This window comes from Haematobia irritans, chromosome 4 (assembly GCF_050003625.1).
Source record: "Haematobia irritans isolate KBUSLIRL chromosome 4, ASM5000362v1, whole genome shotgun sequence".
Classification (NCBI taxonomy): Eukaryota; Metazoa; Arthropoda; class Insecta; order Diptera; family Muscidae; genus Haematobia; species Haematobia irritans.
This window is the reverse complement of record NC_134400.1, coordinates 138,804,296-138,823,718: the sequence shown is the minus strand read 5'-3', so window position 1 is coordinate 138,823,718 and position 19,423 is coordinate 138,804,296. Positions and strand designations below refer to the sequence as shown.

Sequence of the window (19,423 nt, the reverse complement as noted above, 5' to 3'; positions counted from 1 at the left end):
ATTTCTATAGAAAATTTTGTCAAAATTTTGTTTCTATAGAAAATTTTGTCAACATGTTATTTCTATAGAAAATTTTGTCAACATGCTATTTCTATAGAAAAAATTGTCAAAATTTTATTTCAATAGAAAATTTGGTCAAAATTTTATTTATAGAACATTTTGTTAAATTTTTATTTCTATAGGAAATTTTGCCAACATGTTATTTCTATACAAAATTTTGCCAACATGTTATTTCTATAGAAAATTTTGTCAAAATTGTATTTCTATAGAGTTTTATCAAAATTTTATTTTTATAGAAAATTTTGTCAAAATGTTATTTCTGTAAAAATTTTGTCAACATGTTATTTCTATAGATAATTTTGTCAAAATTTTAATTCTATAGAAAATTTTGTCAAAATTTTAATTCTATAGGAAATTTTGCCAAATTTTATTTTTACAAAATTTTACTTTATTGGAAATTTTGTCAAAATTTCATTTCTGAAAGAAATTTTATTTCTATAGGAAATTTAAATTTGTCAAAATTTTATTTCTATAGAAAATTTTGTCAACATGTTATTTCTATAGAAAATTTTTTTCAAAATTTTATTGCTATAGAAAATTTTGTTAAAATTTTATTTCTATAGGAAATTTTGTCAAAATTTTATTTCCATAGAAAATTTTGTTAAAATTTTATTTTTATAGAAAATTTTGTCAAATTTTGCTTCTGTAGAAAATTTCGCTAAATTTCATTTCTATAGGCAATTTTATCGAAATTTTATTTCTATAGGAAATTTTGTCAAAATGTTATTTCTCCTTATTGCTAAATCTATTCGTACTATTTTTGGGAATTTTCGAGACATACTTTGGCTACTTTGAACGTTCATTCTGAACACATCAACCGCTTCTTCAGGTGTCGAACAGTCATTGGCTATCTTTCTAGTTCTGGGTGGACGGAGTAATCCACTGCATCATCATGCCCATGAAATATTTAATAGCCAATGTGAAGACATGTGCAACAGTACTACCATCAGTATTATCTACATTATACGACAGGCAATCTCTCAATCATTAGCCCAAAATATGCCTTAACCTATGTATCTCTCATTCGTATGAAAATAATAAAAAAAAAACTTCCACAATTTCTTGTCTATTTTTTCCGATTCCGTCTGTCTTATTGGCCTGTCTGATTGTCTTGTCTCTTTCAACTTCATTGTCACCTTTTTTGGTTTGTAAATTGTTGGGAAACATTGTCGATTGCCAACGCTACACTTCGTACATTTTTTATTTTTATCGATGGTGTCGGAAAAGTAATTTTCAAGTTCAAGTTTGTCATTTATTTCTCTTCACATATGTATATCGATTTCGATGAAGAGAATGGGTAAACTTTTGCTTACTGTTCGATTGGCTAACATTTTTTGTTTTCAATGAGAGAAAAAAAGGGAAATTACTACATATAAGGAATTTGGTTAGTTTGGTTTTCTTGGCATTGATTTGATTGTGCATTACGTGATATTTTATTTCGTAATTTTTATTTTTCGTAAATATTTCTTAAAATTAGTATATTAGAAAATAAATATTTTTCTTGAAAAAAAAAAACTTATTTATCATATTAATGGAAGAATGTTTTAGTTGGACACACGCAGAGAAGGAATATGATAACCTCAAACAGGTTTCAAGAGCAAAATGTTATTTTTGTGTGGTGACCATGTAACATGTTTGTCACTAAAATGTTATTTTCTCGTCAAATATACCCTGATTACCGAAATCAGATACATGATTTCCGAGAATATAACATGGTTTCGAAAACCATGTTACATGGTCACCACCCAAAAATAACATTTTGCTTTTAAAACATGTTTGAGGTGATCATATTCCTTCTCTGGGTGCACGGGACAACTTTTAGCTGGAAGGAGTTGGAGTTACTATCGATTATGCGGAGGTTTAAATTTATTTAATATTTATCTATCTTAGAACTACACTGATTAAAAATGAACCTGATTGGAAAGATTATGTTTACTAAATTTTAGGACACATAATTTCTAATTTATTAAGGGCAATTTTTTTTAAAGTGAAATTGGAAAAAAAATTTTGTTTTTTACTTTTTTAAACTTCTTCGTCCAAATGAACTTCCAAGGCACAGCTTCTAAAGCAATGCAAAGGATCTAAAAATGGTGTACTTCGGCCCTATGACAAGCCCATGAAAAATTCATTGGAGATGATTCAAGCTTGTCCTACTTCCGGATGACAAATCGGGGATCCTTTTAGCATCAGGTTTATAACAGACTTTTTTCTGTGTGGATAAAATAATTCTCGTATGTTATGGCCATTAGAAGTCAGCTTAAACATCCATAATGAGGTATCTTACCCCCCTCCCCCTCATGAAGGCTATGGAAATTGGTTCTAGTCAGCGATGAAACATGTATAGCTAGCCTTGTGTAGATTGGAATCTGGTATTTTATATATCACAACCTAACAATACAAATTCGTTCATACCCACGAGGTGACCAACTTGCATCGTCTACAGGTCAGCTCGTGGACTCACTAGGAACCCACAAGCTACCAAAGAGGATAACGCATTAGGTTTCACACAAAGAAGAAGAAGAATTATTAAAAAAAAAGCGATTTGGAACCACTGTGCCGCGTTTTATACTCAGTAAAAATAAGACAATTTAAATTTGTTGCTAACATATTTTAAAAATAATGTATAAACTAAAAAAGAACTTCTTGTGAAGTGAAAATTAGAAGAGCATTTAGGTTTGCCTGTCACAAACTGTGACTTTAGCGACATACATTTGCGACAGTATAATACGTATGTCGCAAAAGTCGTAAACCTACTGTAGAAAACCCAAGATTGAATAGAAGAAATTATGAACAGAAATTTGTGAAAGTTTTCCCAGAAATTCCCGTTGGTGAGTGTACAAAATATCTTGGGATTATATTAGGCAGGAGACTGAACTTTAAGCTAAGAAAGGACGAGAAAAGCCACGGTTCCCTCGTGCAAAATGGAATAGAGAAAATGGGGCGACTAAAACCGAAAATTGTCAACATACCTAAGAGTTGAAACTTCTTCGCACATATCATCGAATTCGTTGCCTAACTGACGCGACTAAAGTATTTTGAGTTTGCGACTTTTGTTACTTTTTCTACATTTACGATGCATACAACACGGACGAAAAAGACTGTTTTTCATATGTTTAGGTGTAAAAATTATATGTTTGGAACTCAAATTGTTTAACGAAATATTTTTAAGTGCAAGCATATAATGTTCATAAACTAGCATGATATGTTTGGGACATATATGTTAATATGTTACAACATATTATGTTTGGGACATAAAATATTTGTAAATATAATATTCTTAGATGCAAACATATATTAATTTTGGAAATAGCCTATAAACATATATGTGTTTAGAAAGAGAGTCGTAGAGAGTATGCTGCAAGTAAAATAATGGAAGTAACCAATTGGCGCCTTAAAAATATATTCAAGAAAATTTCATGCCCTAAGATGAAACATAATATGTTTGAACAATACAAATAATATTTAGTTTGAACCAATCCTGAATATATATATCTATATATATATATATATATATATATATATATATATATATATATATATATATATATATATATATATATATATATATATATATATATATATATATATATATATATATATATATATATATATATATATATATATATATATATATATATATATATATATATATATATGCTCGAAGCAAAATGTGTTTGGGTTATATGTTAAAGAAGCGATTTTTTTTTTGAGTTTGTATGTGACATTTACAATCCGTCTAGCCACAATTGAACCTCAAAGGCTTTCAGGTACAATAGATGATGACGATTTTATAAACGTTCCAAACTCGATTCAGATTTGCGGGACTGAGACGATGCTGATGGATTCGCCGTACCAGCTACAGTAGCTACACCCAAAGAACTATTGCCTCCGTGGAGAAAAGGCAATTTAATACTGTACTCAAGGGAACAACAAACGTTTACAACTTTGCGACAGTCGCAAACCTAAAAAAGTTTGATACAGACCATCTCTGACAGTGAAACCTCTCAAAATTGGACACTCTGGAAAAATTTCGTAAGAGGTTTGCAATATTACCACTCTCATAGATGGACACCTCCCAAAAGTTGAAAAAATTTAGGTGACCGTGGGTGTCCACTGTAAATGAGAAGTACTTGCAAAACTTTTCGCTGGGATATTATATTAATTAAAAAACAAACAAAACAAGTATAAACGGCCGTAAGTTCGGCCAGGCCGAATCTTATGTACCCTCCACTATGGATTGCGTAGAAACTTCTACGAAAAATTGTCAGCCACAATCGAATTACTTGGGTTGTGGTATCTTAAATCGTTTTCTCAATTGTGAGTTAGTCCATACGTGGTATACATTAGACAAAAAAGTATGTGTAGGTAAGTCTACAAATAATTACGACTCGATATGGACTTTTGCACGGTACGTAGGGAGCCAGAATTGAAATATGGGGGTCGCTTATATGGGGGCTATATACAATTATTGATATGGACCAATTTTTGTGTGATTGGGGATCGATTTATCTGAGGGCTATATATAACTATAGACCGATATGAACCTAGTTAGGCATGGTTGTTAACGGCCATATACTAGCACAATGTACCAAATTTCAACTGACTCGGATGAAATTTGCTCCTCCAAGAGGCTCCAAAACCAAATCTCGGGATCGTTTTATATGGGGGCTATATATGATTATGGACTGATATGGACCACTTTGGGCATGGTTGTTAAATATCATATACTACCACCACGTAAAAAATTTTAACCAGATCGGATGAATTTTGCTTCTCCAAAAGGCACCGGAGGTCAAATCTGGGGATCGGTTTATATGGCGGCTATATATAATTATGGACTGATATGAACCATGGTTGTTGTTATACCATATACTAACATCACGTACCAAATTTCAACCGAATCGGATGAATTTTGCTATTCCAAGGGGCTCCGGAGGTCAAATCTGGGGATCGGTTTATATGGGGGCTAAATATAATTATGGACCGATTTCGACCAATTTTTGCATGGGAGTTTGAGGCCATATATTAACACCACGTACCAAATTTCAACTGAATCAGATGAATTTTGGTCTTCCAAGAGGCTCCGGAGGTCAAATCTGGTGATCGGTTTATATGGGGGCTATATATAATTATGGACCTATGTGGACCAATTTTTGCATGGTTGTTAGAGACCATATACTAACACCATGTACCAAATTTCAGCCGGATCGGATGAAAGTTGCTTCTCTTAGAGGCCTCGCAAGCCAAATCGGGGGATCGGTTTATATGGGGTCTATATATAATTATGGACCGATGTGGACCAATTTTTGCATGGTTGTTAGAGACCATATACTTACACCATGTACCAAATTTCAGCCGGATCGGATGATAGTTGCTTCTCTTAGAGGCCTCGCAAGCCAAATCGGGGGATCGGTTTATATGGGGGCTATATATAATTATGGACCGATGTGGACCAATTTTTGCATGGTTGTTAGAGACCATATACTTACACCATGTACCAAATTTCAGCCGGATCGGATGAAATTTGCTTCTCTTAGAGGCCTCGCAAGCCAAATCGGGGGATCGGTTTATATGGGGTCTATATATAATTATGGACCGATGTGGACCAATTTTTGCATGGTTGTTAGAGACCATATACTTACACCATGTACCAAATTTCAGCCGGATCGGATGATAGTTGGTTCTCTTAGAGGCCTCGCAAGCCAAATCAGGGGATCGGTTTATATGGGGGCTATATATAATTATGGACCGATGTGGACCAATTTTTGCATGGTTGTTAGAGACCATATACTAACACCATGTACCAAATTTCAGTCGGATCGGATGAAATTTGCTTCTCTTAGAGGCCTCGCAAGCCAAATTTGGGGGTCCGTTTATATGGGGGCTATACGTAAAAGTGGACCGATATGGCCCATGTGCAATACCATCCGACCTACATCAATAACAACTACTTGTGCCAAGTTTCAAGTCGATAGCTTGTTTCGTTCGGAAGTTAGCGTGATTTCAACAGACGGACAGACGGACGGACGGACATGCTCAGATCGACTCAGAATTTCACCACGACCCAGAATATATATACTTTATGGGGTCTTAGAGCAATATTTCGATGTGTTACAAACGGAATGACAAAGTTAATATCCCATCCTATGGTGGAGGGTACAACAAACAAAAAAATTGAATTTTCAAAACTTACCACTGATGAAGTTTTCTTTCTCAACAATCCGTCTAGCCACAATTGAACCTCAAAGGCTTTCAGGTACAATAGATGATAACGATTTTGTAAACGTTCCAAACTCGATTCAGATTTGCGGGACTGAGACGATGATGATGATGGACCCGCCGTACCAGCTACAGTAGCTACACCCAAAGAACTATTGCCTCCGTGGAGAGAAGACAATTTAGTACTGGACTCAAGGGAACAACAAACAATACCCGACGATGTTGTAGCCGTATCATCGGTTGAAGAAAGTGACGAATTTGTTTGTTCCGCAATTAAACTGGCATCGGAATCGTGTTGCTGTTGCAATTGCAATTGTTGTTGCTGTTGCTGCTGTTGCAGTTGCAATTGTTGTTCCTTTTCGGAGGCTGCTCTAATACAGGCACTTACCACTCGAGCGTGTGATACTATTTCATGGTATAACACCTGGAAAGGAAAAAAAAACAAAAAAGAAATGCCAAGAAGGCAAAATGCATTAGTTTCCATGTTTTTTCCCCATATAGAGTGGTGTGTTGTAGCCTTAAGAGAAAAATAAAATCAGCTACAAAATATAGTGAAAATTAATGCATTAATGATGCTCTCCAATGCTGCAATAAAGACGACAATGTGATGGTGTTTGGTTAGTTGGTGATCATCCCTGCTATGTGGCATTGTATCGTTCGCTTATTTTCTTTATTTAATCATAGCACAACATTATTTTACGATTGTCATGATATTTGAACAAAGAAATTACATTAAAAACCAAACGAAAAGAAAAGAAAATCATAGCGCATCCAAACTAAATTTCCAAATGTAGAGGAAAATAAGGAGAAACTGGCAACTGTATACAGAGCCATCTCAAATAGAAAGTGGAACGAACCTTGTGTTTGTGCAAATTTAATTTGAATAAGAAGAAATCTATGCAAACAAACCATAAACACCAATACACCACCTACCTAGACCATGTAATTTCCCGGTGAAATGTTCAAATAAATTTCCAAGTAATTTGAGATGAGCTTTTCATTTGCACGAAAACACAAAAATGACTAAATTTTCTATTGTATAGCTAGAATAAACAAATTTGGCACTTCTATTATAAGGGGCTTGGAGAAAGACTGGTATTATTGTGTTCAGTGTGGGTTTACACATTTGTTCCTGGTGAAAAATTACTCTAATCCATAATGAAGTGCGCCTTGGAAAATGAAAAAAAAAAATATATTTGTCTTTAAGAGAGTTCATATTTCAGTGGTAAATTTGGGTGTTTTTTTTTTTTGCACATGAGTGAGGCCTTTTCGGTTAAAGTAGCCGAACAATGAGGCACACTAAAAAAGTGAACCCACACTAAAAAAAATATTTACGTGGTATTAAAGATTACGCACTCTAAATTTTAGGTTGTCAAATTTACAAAATATTAAGAAAACATATCTTTAAAATAATGAAATTTGAATTAAAATAAATTAAAATAAATAAAAACTTTTTTCATTAAATTTAGGACACAAATTTTGTAAATTTGCTTCACTCCGTTAAAGTCTCATGTTTTTTAACTAAGGCTAATTTTCCTTAAAATAAAGAAACCCATTTTTGATTTAAAGAAATTTTCCTTAAATTAGCTGAACTATTAAAACTTTAGATTTAAGATAAAAACGCTTCAATTATTGGCTAAGACTTATTTTGAGAAATTAGCTTCTTTGTTTAAAGTTTTTTTTTTTTTTTTGGAATTAAGAAAACATTTGTATACCCTTCGCCACACTGTGGAACAGGGTATTATAAGGTAGTGCATATGCTTGCAACACCCAGAAGGAAACGAGATAGACACATGATGTCTTTGGCAAAAATGCTCAGGGTGGGCTCTTGAGTCGATATAGCGATGTCCGTCTGTCCGTGAACACATTTTTGTAATCAAAGTCTAGGTCGCAGTTTTAGTCCAATCGACTTCAAATTTGGCACAAGTATGTGTTTTGGCTCAGAATAGATCCCTATTGATTTTGGAAGAAATCGGTTCAGATTTAGATATAGCTCCCATATATATATATATATATATATATATATATATATATATATATATATATATATATATATATATATATATATATATATATATATATATATATATATATATATATATATATATATATATATATATATATATATATATATATATATATATATATATATATATATATATGGAAGAACTGAACTTGGTTGACATGTGGTTTCAACAAGATGGCGCTACATGCCACACAGCTCGCGATTCTATGGCCATTTTGAGGGAAAACTTCGGAGAACAATTCATCTCAAGAAATGGACCGGTAAGTTGGCCACCAAGATCATGCGATTTGACGCCTTTAGACTATTTTTTGTGGGGCTACGTCAAGTCTAAAGTCTACAGAAATAAGCCAGCAACTATTCCAGCTTTGGAAGACAACATTTCCGAAGAAATTCGGGCTATTCCGGCCGAAATGCTCGAAAAAGTTGCCCAAAATTGGACTTTCCGAATGGACCACCTAAGACGCAGCCGCGGTCAACATTTAAATGAAATTATCTTCAAAAAGTAAATGTCATGGACCAATCTAACGTTTCAAATAAAGAACCGATGAGATTTTGCAAATTTTATGCGTTTTTTTTTAAAAAAAAAGTTATCAAGCTCTTAACAAATCACCCTTTATATCGTTCGCCCGATTTACACTCATATGACCACAGTGGCCAATCTTTTACTCCGATTTAATTGAAATTTTGCACAGGGAGTAGAATTAGCATTGTATGCCTGCAAAATTTGGTTGAAATCGGTTCAGATTTATATATAGCTCCCATATATATGTTTTTCTGATTTCGACAAAAATGGTCAAAATACCAACATTTTCCTTGTAAAATCGCCACTGCTTAGTCGAAAAGTTGTAAAAATGACTATAATTTTCCTAAACTTCTAATACATATATATCCAGCGATAAATCATAAATAAACTTTTGCAAAGTTTCCTTAAAATTGCTTCAGATTTAAACTTTTCCCATAGTTTTTTACTATCATTGTGTTCCACCCTAGTGCATTAGCCGACTTAAATTTTGAGTCTATAGATTTTGTAGAAGCCTATCAAATTCTGTTCAGATCGAGTGATAGTTAAATGTATGTATTTGGGACAAACCTTTATATATAGCCCCCAACACATTTAACGGATGTCATATGGTATCGAAAATTTAGATCTACAATGTGGTGCAAGGTATAATAAAGGGTGATACGATCAAAATTTGGTCAAGGGAAAACGCGTGTAAATCGGTGAAATCGTTTATTTAAAAAATCAAATTAAATTTCTTTTTCAAGTTCAATTAGTATAAAATTCAGGAAAAATATTCAGTTAGGCTTTCGCTTTTCCAAATCCGAATTGCCGGGCCTCACGCTTGACACTTGCCATCAGATTTTGTACAGCCACCTTGTCCACCTTCTTCGCCGCAGAAAGCCAGTTTGCCTTGAACTGCTGCTCGTCCTTAGCAGTTTTTTTGGTCTTCTTTAGGTTCCGCTTGACAATAGCCCAGTATTTCTCAATTGGGCGGAGCTCTGGCGTGTTGGGAGCGTTCTTGTCCTTGGGAACCACCTGCACGTTGTCGGCGGCGTACACTCCATGGCCTTTTTACCGTAATGGCAAGATGCTAAATCCGGCCAAAACAGTACGGAACAACCGTGTTTCTTCAGGAAAGGCAGTAGACGTTTATTCAAACACTCTTTCACGTAAATTTCTTGGTTGACAGTCCCAGAAGCTATGAAAATGCTGCTTTTCAAGCCACATGTACAGATGGCTTGCCAAACCAGATATTTCTTTGCGAACTTTGACAGTTTTATGTGCTCTAAAATGTCTGCTACCTTTCCCCTTCTTTTTTGCCGTATAAAACTCCTGTCCCGGAAGCTGCTTGTAGTCGGCTTTGACGTAGGTTTCGTCGTCCATTACCACGCAGTCAAACTTCGTAAGCATCGTCGTGTACAGCCTCCGGGATCGCGCTTTGGCCGTCGTATTTTGTTTATCATCGCGATTTGGAGTCACTACCTTCTTGTAAGTCGATAGTCCGGCTCGTTTTTTGGCTCGATGCACGGTTGTAGACGATACACCCAGCTTATTTGCGGCATCTCGGAGAGAGAGGTTAGGGTTTCGCTTGAAACTACCGGCAACTCTCTTTGTCGTCTCAGCGGCTTCCGGTTTTTGATTTCCCCCCGATCCAGACTTCCTGGCTGTCGACAAACGTTCCCCAAACACTTTAATTACATTTGTAACGGTTTATTTGGCAACTTTTAGCGATTTTGCCAGCTTTGCGTGCGAGTAGCTCGGATTTTCGCGATGCGTGAGCAAAATTTTGATACGCTGCTTTTCTTGCTTGGACGGCATTTTGACAACTGAAGAGTGAATTCCAAAATCAAAATAGGAGCAACATTCTACACACACACACCTTCAAAATGAGGGGTGTTCAGGTTTTTTAAATGCAAAATTGATAGAAATACGTCAAGTTTATATTGACCAAATTTTGACCGTATCACCCTTTATTAATTGAAGCTTGGGCATTAGAGGGTTAAGAAGTTTTAAGATACCTTGTCATCGGCAAGTGTTACCGCAACCCAAGTAATTCGATTGTGGATGACAGTCTTTAGTATAAGTTTCTTCGCAATCCATGGTGGAGGATATATAAGATTCGGCCTGGCCGAACTTACGGCCGTATATACTTGTTATGAATGCATTGTTACGGCCGTATATACTTGTTATGAATGCATTGTTATCAATGAATAAAATTTTCTTGTTCAGTTGTAAATTTTTATACCCCTTAAAAAAATCAGTATTATTAAAATTCCATGTCTTATTCTAGTTAATGAACTAACATTCATTGAGCTTAACATGGAATCGGGCAGCACTCAGTAATAAGAGAGAAGTTCGCCAATGTGGTATCACAATGGACTGAATAGTCTAAGTGAGCCTGAAACATCGGGCTGCCACCTAACCTAACCTAAACTAAATTTATGAAAATTTTTCTGGGTGCGTGTATCGACTTCACAACGGTTATGATTTCCTGTTTATTATCACCGAATTTCTGCCACTTGATATTTTATTTGGTATCTCTGCTTTCAGGTAAACCTAAATGTACTCACATAACCTGTGAGGAAATAATGGGCTAGACACCATTAAGACCCTTACACAATTGTGCTTAATTTTTGGTGTTTTCAAGGGAACTAACATCCCAGCAAAAAAAGCGTCGCCAAAAAAGTAATGAAAATGGTCTTTTTGGATGCGGAAGTGCTGCAAAATTGACGCAGAAGTGATGAATTTAACATGGGCTTGTCATAGGACCGAAGTCGTCCATTTCAAAAGCCGTTGCACTGAATTTGCATCACATCTTTAGTTGTGATCCGAATTCAATGTTTTGGATGTAATTTAAAAAAAAATTCTGTGATATTTTGTCAAATAAATAATTTTTGTTGTTGTAATTTTTAATGGATTCTAACGCTTGTCGGAAACGTTTGACCTCAAATATTTTCAAAAATTCACAATTTTTTCAAATTGGATTTAGCATTTTTTTTCGACAAAATTTAAATGATTTGGACCATTTTAACCTATTTGAAACAAAAAAAGTTAAAATTATCCATTAAAAGTATGAAAAAAACCGGTTATAAAAAATTTGAATTAAAAGAACTTCCTGGGTAGTTAAAATAAAAAAACATAATTGGGAGTGCATCTTCTGGAAGTGCTTTTAAAGCTGTACCTTTGGAAGAACTTCCAAATTTTTTTTGCTGGGATATCTATCTACTGCACACTAAATTGCAGTACTATTCTTTAAACTTAGACTAGACACAACCCACATATTTTTATTTAATAATAACAATAAAGAATTAATGGGATAGTTATGGAATATCCATGAATGCAGAGACTAGAGATAATGATGGTTTGGATATTGCAACTAAGAGGCACCAGTATTATCATTCTAATCCTCCTTCAAGCCCCTTTTTTGCTAGAGACCTAATCTCAAGAGTTTAACTAAATTATGTGGGTAAGGTGTGATAGGCAACGTTCACTCTTTATGGTATGCTTCAAAATTTATCATATACACTGGAAAAAATGACTGATCTAGCAAACAAAATTATAAAAGATAATGAAACAACGAAGCTACTTGGAGAAAAAATATTATTTGTTGGTAAGGAGAATGTGTCTGAAATAGCGGGCTGTCAATATAAGTAACCTAACCTAATATAACTATTATAGAATCTAGATTTAACGATGGTTTAACTGGGAATTCGACCTGTACAATGGACAATGGAGTGAGCCTAAAATCCAGATCCAAGTACATTTTTGAAGTGTACAAAAAACAAAAATCCTTCTGATCTTAAACACGCTATTCGACGAAACATATTTGTCCTTTTCAGAGTGTTGCAAATTTTGGTTGTATTAAATTAAATCTCCTCACAACCTTAGGTTAACTTATAAAAACAAAACGTAATTTTTATATCTCAATTGAAGATCAATGAAGACATAAATAAAAAGATTTTTTTTCTCTTGGCTTCAATAAGCAATGTGAAACATGAAAAGGATTAGAGGTGTGCAAGTTTATATCTTTCCAAATCAAATTAATTATTACTTGAACTCTGGCAAAGGGATTAAAGATCAATGGTGGTAATGCCATCAGTCAAAAAATCACTAAACAAATAAGCTTTATAGTAAACCAGACAAAAGTCCAAATAAAAATCTCTTTTCCATGAGGGAGTGTTGATCATGAGATGAGTTAGCATTGTAATCTTAGAGGCCAAATTGAAAATGGTCGGTATAGAAAAAAAAAACAAAACAGAAACGATTATAAGACAAGACATCATTATTCATAATGTATATGTCAAAATCTTTTCTCTTTGAATAGGACAATCTTTGTCTATATTCACAAAATATAGTTATATTAAATCTTGATAAAAACACACAAACACAGATTTATATCCAAAAACGACAAAAAAATTATAGAAAAAAACTCATAAGGGAGTTAAGTTTTCAAAGCACTAAACAATTCCAATATCTTCTTTGCCGCCTTCACCCCCAATGATGACGTTCGAAAATGATGAGGTATAAACATTAAACGACTCTTAAGGTGAGTGAGGGACAATAGTTGGTGTAGTGTCGAAATTACTGTCATGTAGACAATGCTTGGATAGTTCACATTTGTTTCGTTTTCCTCCATAAATTATGATGTTTGCAATATTTTTCTTTATTTATCTAAACATATTTCATACCGCCTCTTTCTCACATAACAATGGAATTGATATTACAGCATGTAGGAAAAATAAAAACTTCAATAAACTTTATTGTACACCGAGAATATAAAGCTATGGCTATGGTATAATAGATATAAATACTAGTAATTTATAAGAATAACAGCTATTTATAATGCATTCCAGTCGAGTATCACACAGAAAACTATATATCACAAAAATATTTCCATTAAAAAAAATTGTCAAAATTTTAATTCTATAGAAAATTTTGTCAACATTTTATTTCTATAGAGAATTTTATCAAAATTTTATTTCTTCAGAAAATTTTGTCAAAATTTTATTTCTATAGAAAATTTTGTCAAAATTTTATTTCTATAGAAAATTTTATTTAAATTTTATTTCTATAGAAAATTTTGTCCAAATTTTATTTCCATAGAAAATTTTGTCCAAATTTTATTTCTATAGAACATTTTGTCAAAATTTTATTTCTATAGAAAATTTTGTCAAAATTTTATTTCTATAGAAAATTTTGTCCAAATTTTATTTCTATAGAAAATTTTGTCCAAATTTTATTTCTATAGAAAATTTTGTCCAAATTTTATTTCTATATAAAATTTTGTCAAAATTTTATTTCTACAGAAATTTTTGTCAAAATTTTATTTCTATAGAAAATTTTGTCAAAATTTTATTTCTATAGAAAATTTTGTCAAAATTTTATTTCTATAGAAAATTTTCTAAAAATTTTATTTCTATAGAAAATTTTCTAAAAATTTTATTTCTATAGAAAACTTTGTCCAACTTTTATTTCTATAGAAAATTTTGTCCAAATTTTATTTCTATAGAAAATTTTGTCCAAATTTTATTTCTATAGAAAATTTTGTCAAAATTTTATTTCTATAGAAAATTTTGTCAAAATTTTATTTCTATAGAAAATTTTGTCAAAATTTTATTTCTATAGAAAATTTTGTCAAAATTTTATTTCTATAGAAAATTTTGTCACAATTTTATTTCTATAGAAAATTTTGTCAAAATTTTATTTCTATAGAAAATTTTGTCCAAATTTTATTTCTATAGAAAATTTTGTCCAAATTTTATTTCTATAGAAAATTTTGTCCAAATTTTATTTCTATATAAAATTTTGTCAAAATTTTATTTCTACAGAAAATTTTGTCAAAATTTTATTTCTATAAAAATTTTGTCAAAATTTTATTTCTATAGAAAATTTTGTCAAAATTTTATTTCTATAGAAAATTTTCTAAAAATTTTATTTCTATAGAAAATTTTCTAAAAATTTTATTTCTATAGAAAACTTTGTCCAACTTTTATTTCTATAGAAAATTTTGTCCAAATTTTATTTCTATAGAAAATTTTGTCCAAATTTTATTTCTATAGAAAATTTTGTCAAAATTTTATTTCTATAGAAAATTTTGTCAAAATTTTATTTCTATAGAAAATTTTGTCACAATTTTATTTCTATAGAACATTTTGTAAAAATTTTATTTCAATAGAAAATTTTATCCAAATTTTATTTCTATAGAAAATTTTGTCCAAATTTTATTTCCATAGAAAATTTTGTCAAAATTTTATTTCTATAGAACATTTTGTCAAAATTTTATTTCTATAGAAAATTTTGTCAAAATTTTATTTCTATAGAAAATTTTGTCCAAATTTTATTTCTATAGAAAATTTTGTCCAAATTTTATTTCTATAGAAAATATTGTCAAAATTTTATTTCTATATAAAATTTTGTCAAAATTTTATTTCTACAGAAAATTTTGTCAAAATTTTATTTCTATAGAAAATTTTGTCAAAATTTTATTTCTATAGAAAATTTTGTCAAAATTTTATTTCTATAGAAAATTTTCTAAAAATTTTATTTCTATAGAAAATTTTCTAAAAATTTTATTTCTATAGAAAACTTTGTCCAACTTTTATTTCTATAGAAAATTTTGTCCAAATTTTATTTCTATAGAAAATTTTGTCCAAATTTTATTTCTATAGAAAATTTTGTCAAAATTTTATTTCTATAGAAAATTTTGTCAAAATTTTATTTCCATACATTTTAAAACCATACATTTCTATAGAAAATTTTGTCCAAATTTTATTTCTATAGAACATTTTGTCAAAATGTTATTTCTATAGAAAATTTTGTCAAAATTTTATTTCTATAGAAAATTTTGTCCAAATTTTATTTCTATAGAAAATTTTGTCAACATTTCATTTCTATAGAAAAATTTGTCCAAATTTTATTTCTATAGAAAATTTTGTCAAAATTTTATTTCTATAAAAAATTTTGTCAAAACTTTATTTCTATAGAAAATTTTGTCAAAACACTATTTCTATAGAAAACTTTGTCAACATTTCATTTCTATAGAAAATTTTGTCCAAATTTTATTTCTATAGAAAATTGTGTCCAAATTTTATTTCTATAGAAAATTTTGTCCAAATTTTATTTCTATAGAAAATTTTGTCCAAATTTTATTTCTATGGAAAATTTTGTCCAAATTTTATTTCTATAGAAAATTTTGTCCAAATTTTATTTCTATAGAAAATTTTGTCAAAATTTTATTTCTATAGAAAATTTTGTCAAAATTTTATTTCTATAGAAAATTTTGTCAAAATTTTATTTCTATAGAAAATTTTGTCAAAATTTTATTTCTATAGAAAATTTTGTCAAAATTTTATTTCTATAAAAAAATTTTGTCAAAATTTTATTTCTATAGAAAATTTTGTAAAACTTTTATTTCTATAAAAAATTTTGTTAAAAATTTTATTTCTACAGAAATTTTTGTCAAAATTTTATTTCTATAGAAAATTTTGTCAAAATTTTATTTCTATAGAAAATTTTATCCAAATTTTATTTCTATAGAAAATTTTGTCCAAATTTTATTTCCATAGAAAATTTTGTCCAAATTTTATTTCTATAGAACATTTTGTCAAAATGTTATTTCTATAGAAAATTTTGTCAAAATTTTATTTCTATAGAAAATTTTGTCCAAATTTTATTTCTATAGAAAATTTTGTCAACATTTCATTTCTATAGAAAAATTTGTCCAAATTTCATTTCTATAGAAAATTTTGTCAAAATTTTATTTCTATAAAAAATTTTGTCAAAACTTTATTTCTATAGAAAATTTTGTCAAAACACTATTTCTATAGAAAACTTTGTCAACATTTCATTTCTATAGAAAATTTTGTCCAAATTTTATTTCTATAGAAAATTGTGTCAAAATTTTATTTCTATAGAAAATTTTGTCCAAATTTTATTTCTATAGAAAATTTTGTCCAAATTTTATTTCTATAGAAAATTTTGTCCAAATTTTATTTCTATGGAAAATTTTGTCCAAATTTTATTTCTATAGAAAATTTTGTCCAAATTTTATTTCTATAGAAAATTTTGTCAAAATTTTATTTCTATAGAAAATTTTGTCCAAATTTTATTTCTATAGAAAATTTTGTCAAAATTTTATTTCTATAGAAAATTTTGTCAAACTTTTATTTCTATAAAAAAATTTTGTCAAAATTTTATTTCTATAGAAAATTTTGTAAAACTTTTATTTCTATAGAAAATTTTGTTAAAAATTTTATTTCTATAGAAAATTTTGTTAAAAGTTTTATTTCTATAGCAAATTTTGCTAAAAATTTTATTTCTATAGAAAATTTTGACCAAATTTTATTTCTATGGAAAAATTTGTTAAAAATTTTATTTCTATAGAAAATTTGGTCAAGATTTTATTTCTATAGAAAATTTTGTCCAAATTTTATTTCTATAGAAAAGTTTGTCAAAATTTTGTCAAAATTTTATTTCTATAGAAAACTTTGTCCAACTTTTATTTCTAAGAAAATGTTGCCAAAAATTTAGTTCTATAGAAAATTTTGTCAAAATTTAATGAACTGTCTGAATTTCTTCTGATAATTGGTTGATAGTTTTGCTGCAAGTAGAGGATGATGATGAGGAATGTGGTAATTCCGAAACGTGCGTCCATCCAACCATCTGGTAGTCTATAGGGCTTTGCCCAAATAAATTTGACAAACATTCTTTTCCTCTGTTCGTTAAGGTACACTTGTAGTTTAGTCAATGTATGGTTTTAAGCTGAAATAAAAAAAAAACAACAAAATTTTATTTCTACAGAAAATTTTGTCACAATTTCATTTCTATAGAAAATTTTGTCCAAATTTTCTTTCTATAGAAAATTTTGTCGAAATTTTGTCCAACTTTTATTTCTATAGAAAACTTTGTCCAACTTTTATTTCTATAGAAAATGTTGTAAAAATTTTATTTCTATAGAAAATTTTGTCAAAATTTTATTTCTATAGAACATTTTATCAAAATTTCATTTCTATAGAAAATTTCTGTCAAAACTTTATTTCTATAGAAAATTTTATCAAAATTTTACTTCTATAGAAAATTTTGTTAAAAATTTTATTTCTATAGAAAATTTTGTCCAAATTTTATTTCTAGAGAAAATTTTGTCCAAATTTTATTTCTATAGAAAATTTTGTCCAAATTTTATTTCTATGGAAAATTTTGTCCAAATTTTATTTCTATAGAAAATTTTGTCCAAATTTTATTTCTATAGAAAATTTTGTCAAAATTTTATTTCTATAGAAAATTTTGTCCAAATTTTATTTCTATAGAAAATTTTGTCAAAATTTTATTTCTATAGAAAATTTTGTCAAAATTTTATTTCTATAAAAAAATTTTGTCAAAATTTTATTTCTATAGAAAATTTTGTCAAAATTTTATTTCTATAGAAAATTTTGTCATATAGACAATTTAGTCAAATTTTTATTTCTATAAAAAATTTTGTCAAAATTTTATTTCTATAGAAAATTTTGTCAAAATGTTATTTCTATAGAAAATTTTGTCATATAGAAAATTTGGTCAAATTTTTATTTCTATAAAAAATGTTGTCAAAATTTTATTTCTATAGAAAATTTTGTCCATATTTTATTTCTAAAGAAAATTTTGTCAAAATTTTATTTCCATAGAAAATTTTGTCAAAATTTTATTTCTCTAGAAAATTTTTTGTATAAGAATTTATAATAAAAAAAAATTGTATAAAAATTTAAAATTTCCAAAAATTTGGATGGAATTTTCGATTGTTTGGAGGTGGGTACACGTTAAGTGCCTTTTTGTTCTACGCTGCAAAATAAGTTGTTATATAAAAATTTCGATATTTCCAGGATTTCGAAAGAATTTTCGTTTTTTTTTTGGGCATGGATATATATTATGAGCATTTTCGCTCTACGAGAGATATGAGCAAAATAAGTTGTTCATATAAAAATTTCGAGTTTTTAGGATGTGGATGGAGTTTTCGATTTTTTTGGCGGTGATCACGAATTTACCTCCTTTTCGCTCTAAGATGCTTAGTTTAGAAGATGTGGGCAAAAGAAGTTTTTCATATAAAAATGTATATTAGAGCTTGACCGAAGCGGGTTTTTTTGGCCGAAGCCGAAGCCAATGTTCGGCAAAAAACGCAATAATCGGCCGAAGCTGATTATTTTCCTCCAATTTGTAATTAAAGACATTTGGTGTGTTTTAGTTCAATATTAGAATATTTTTTCAAAAAATGTATAAATACAACAATAAAAGGTAATTCAGTCCAGTAGTTTGATACTATAATGACAAAAAATGATTTTTTATATTTTTTTTTTTTGTACTGGGAGTTTTGAACGAGACAAATTCAACACTTGGACAACTCAATATCAAATAAATTATTCAAAAAGCTTCGGCTTCGGTTAATCGGCGTCTTGATGCCGAAGACCGATTGGTGGCCGATTATCGATTTTTGGCCGAATGCCGAAGCCGATGTCGAAGCCGATGCTTCGGTCGTGCTCTAATTAGGATGTATGTATTTTTGGATGCTTTTTTCTTGTCAGGAAAATCTCAAAAAGTCAAAGCGAATTAACGTACTGATCGCTCTAGTACTCATAGTTTAGGATATA

General features: G+C 29.7%; 1 protein-coding gene across 2 annotated transcripts in view; it reads right to left on the bottom strand.

Annotated features, from left to right (window-relative positions):
- Positions 1-19,423, bottom strand: part of klar (klarsicht) — a 609,907-nt gene that overhangs the window by 184,041 nt on the left and 406,443 nt on the right. For both annotated transcript variants that reach the window (XM_075304373.1, XM_075304374.1), the window contains exon 4: positions 6,254-6,703. In XM_075304373.1, coding sequence (XP_075160488.1) covers positions 6,254-6,703 — 450 coding nt within the window. The remainder of the gene's footprint in view (positions 1-6,253; positions 6,704-19,423) is intronic.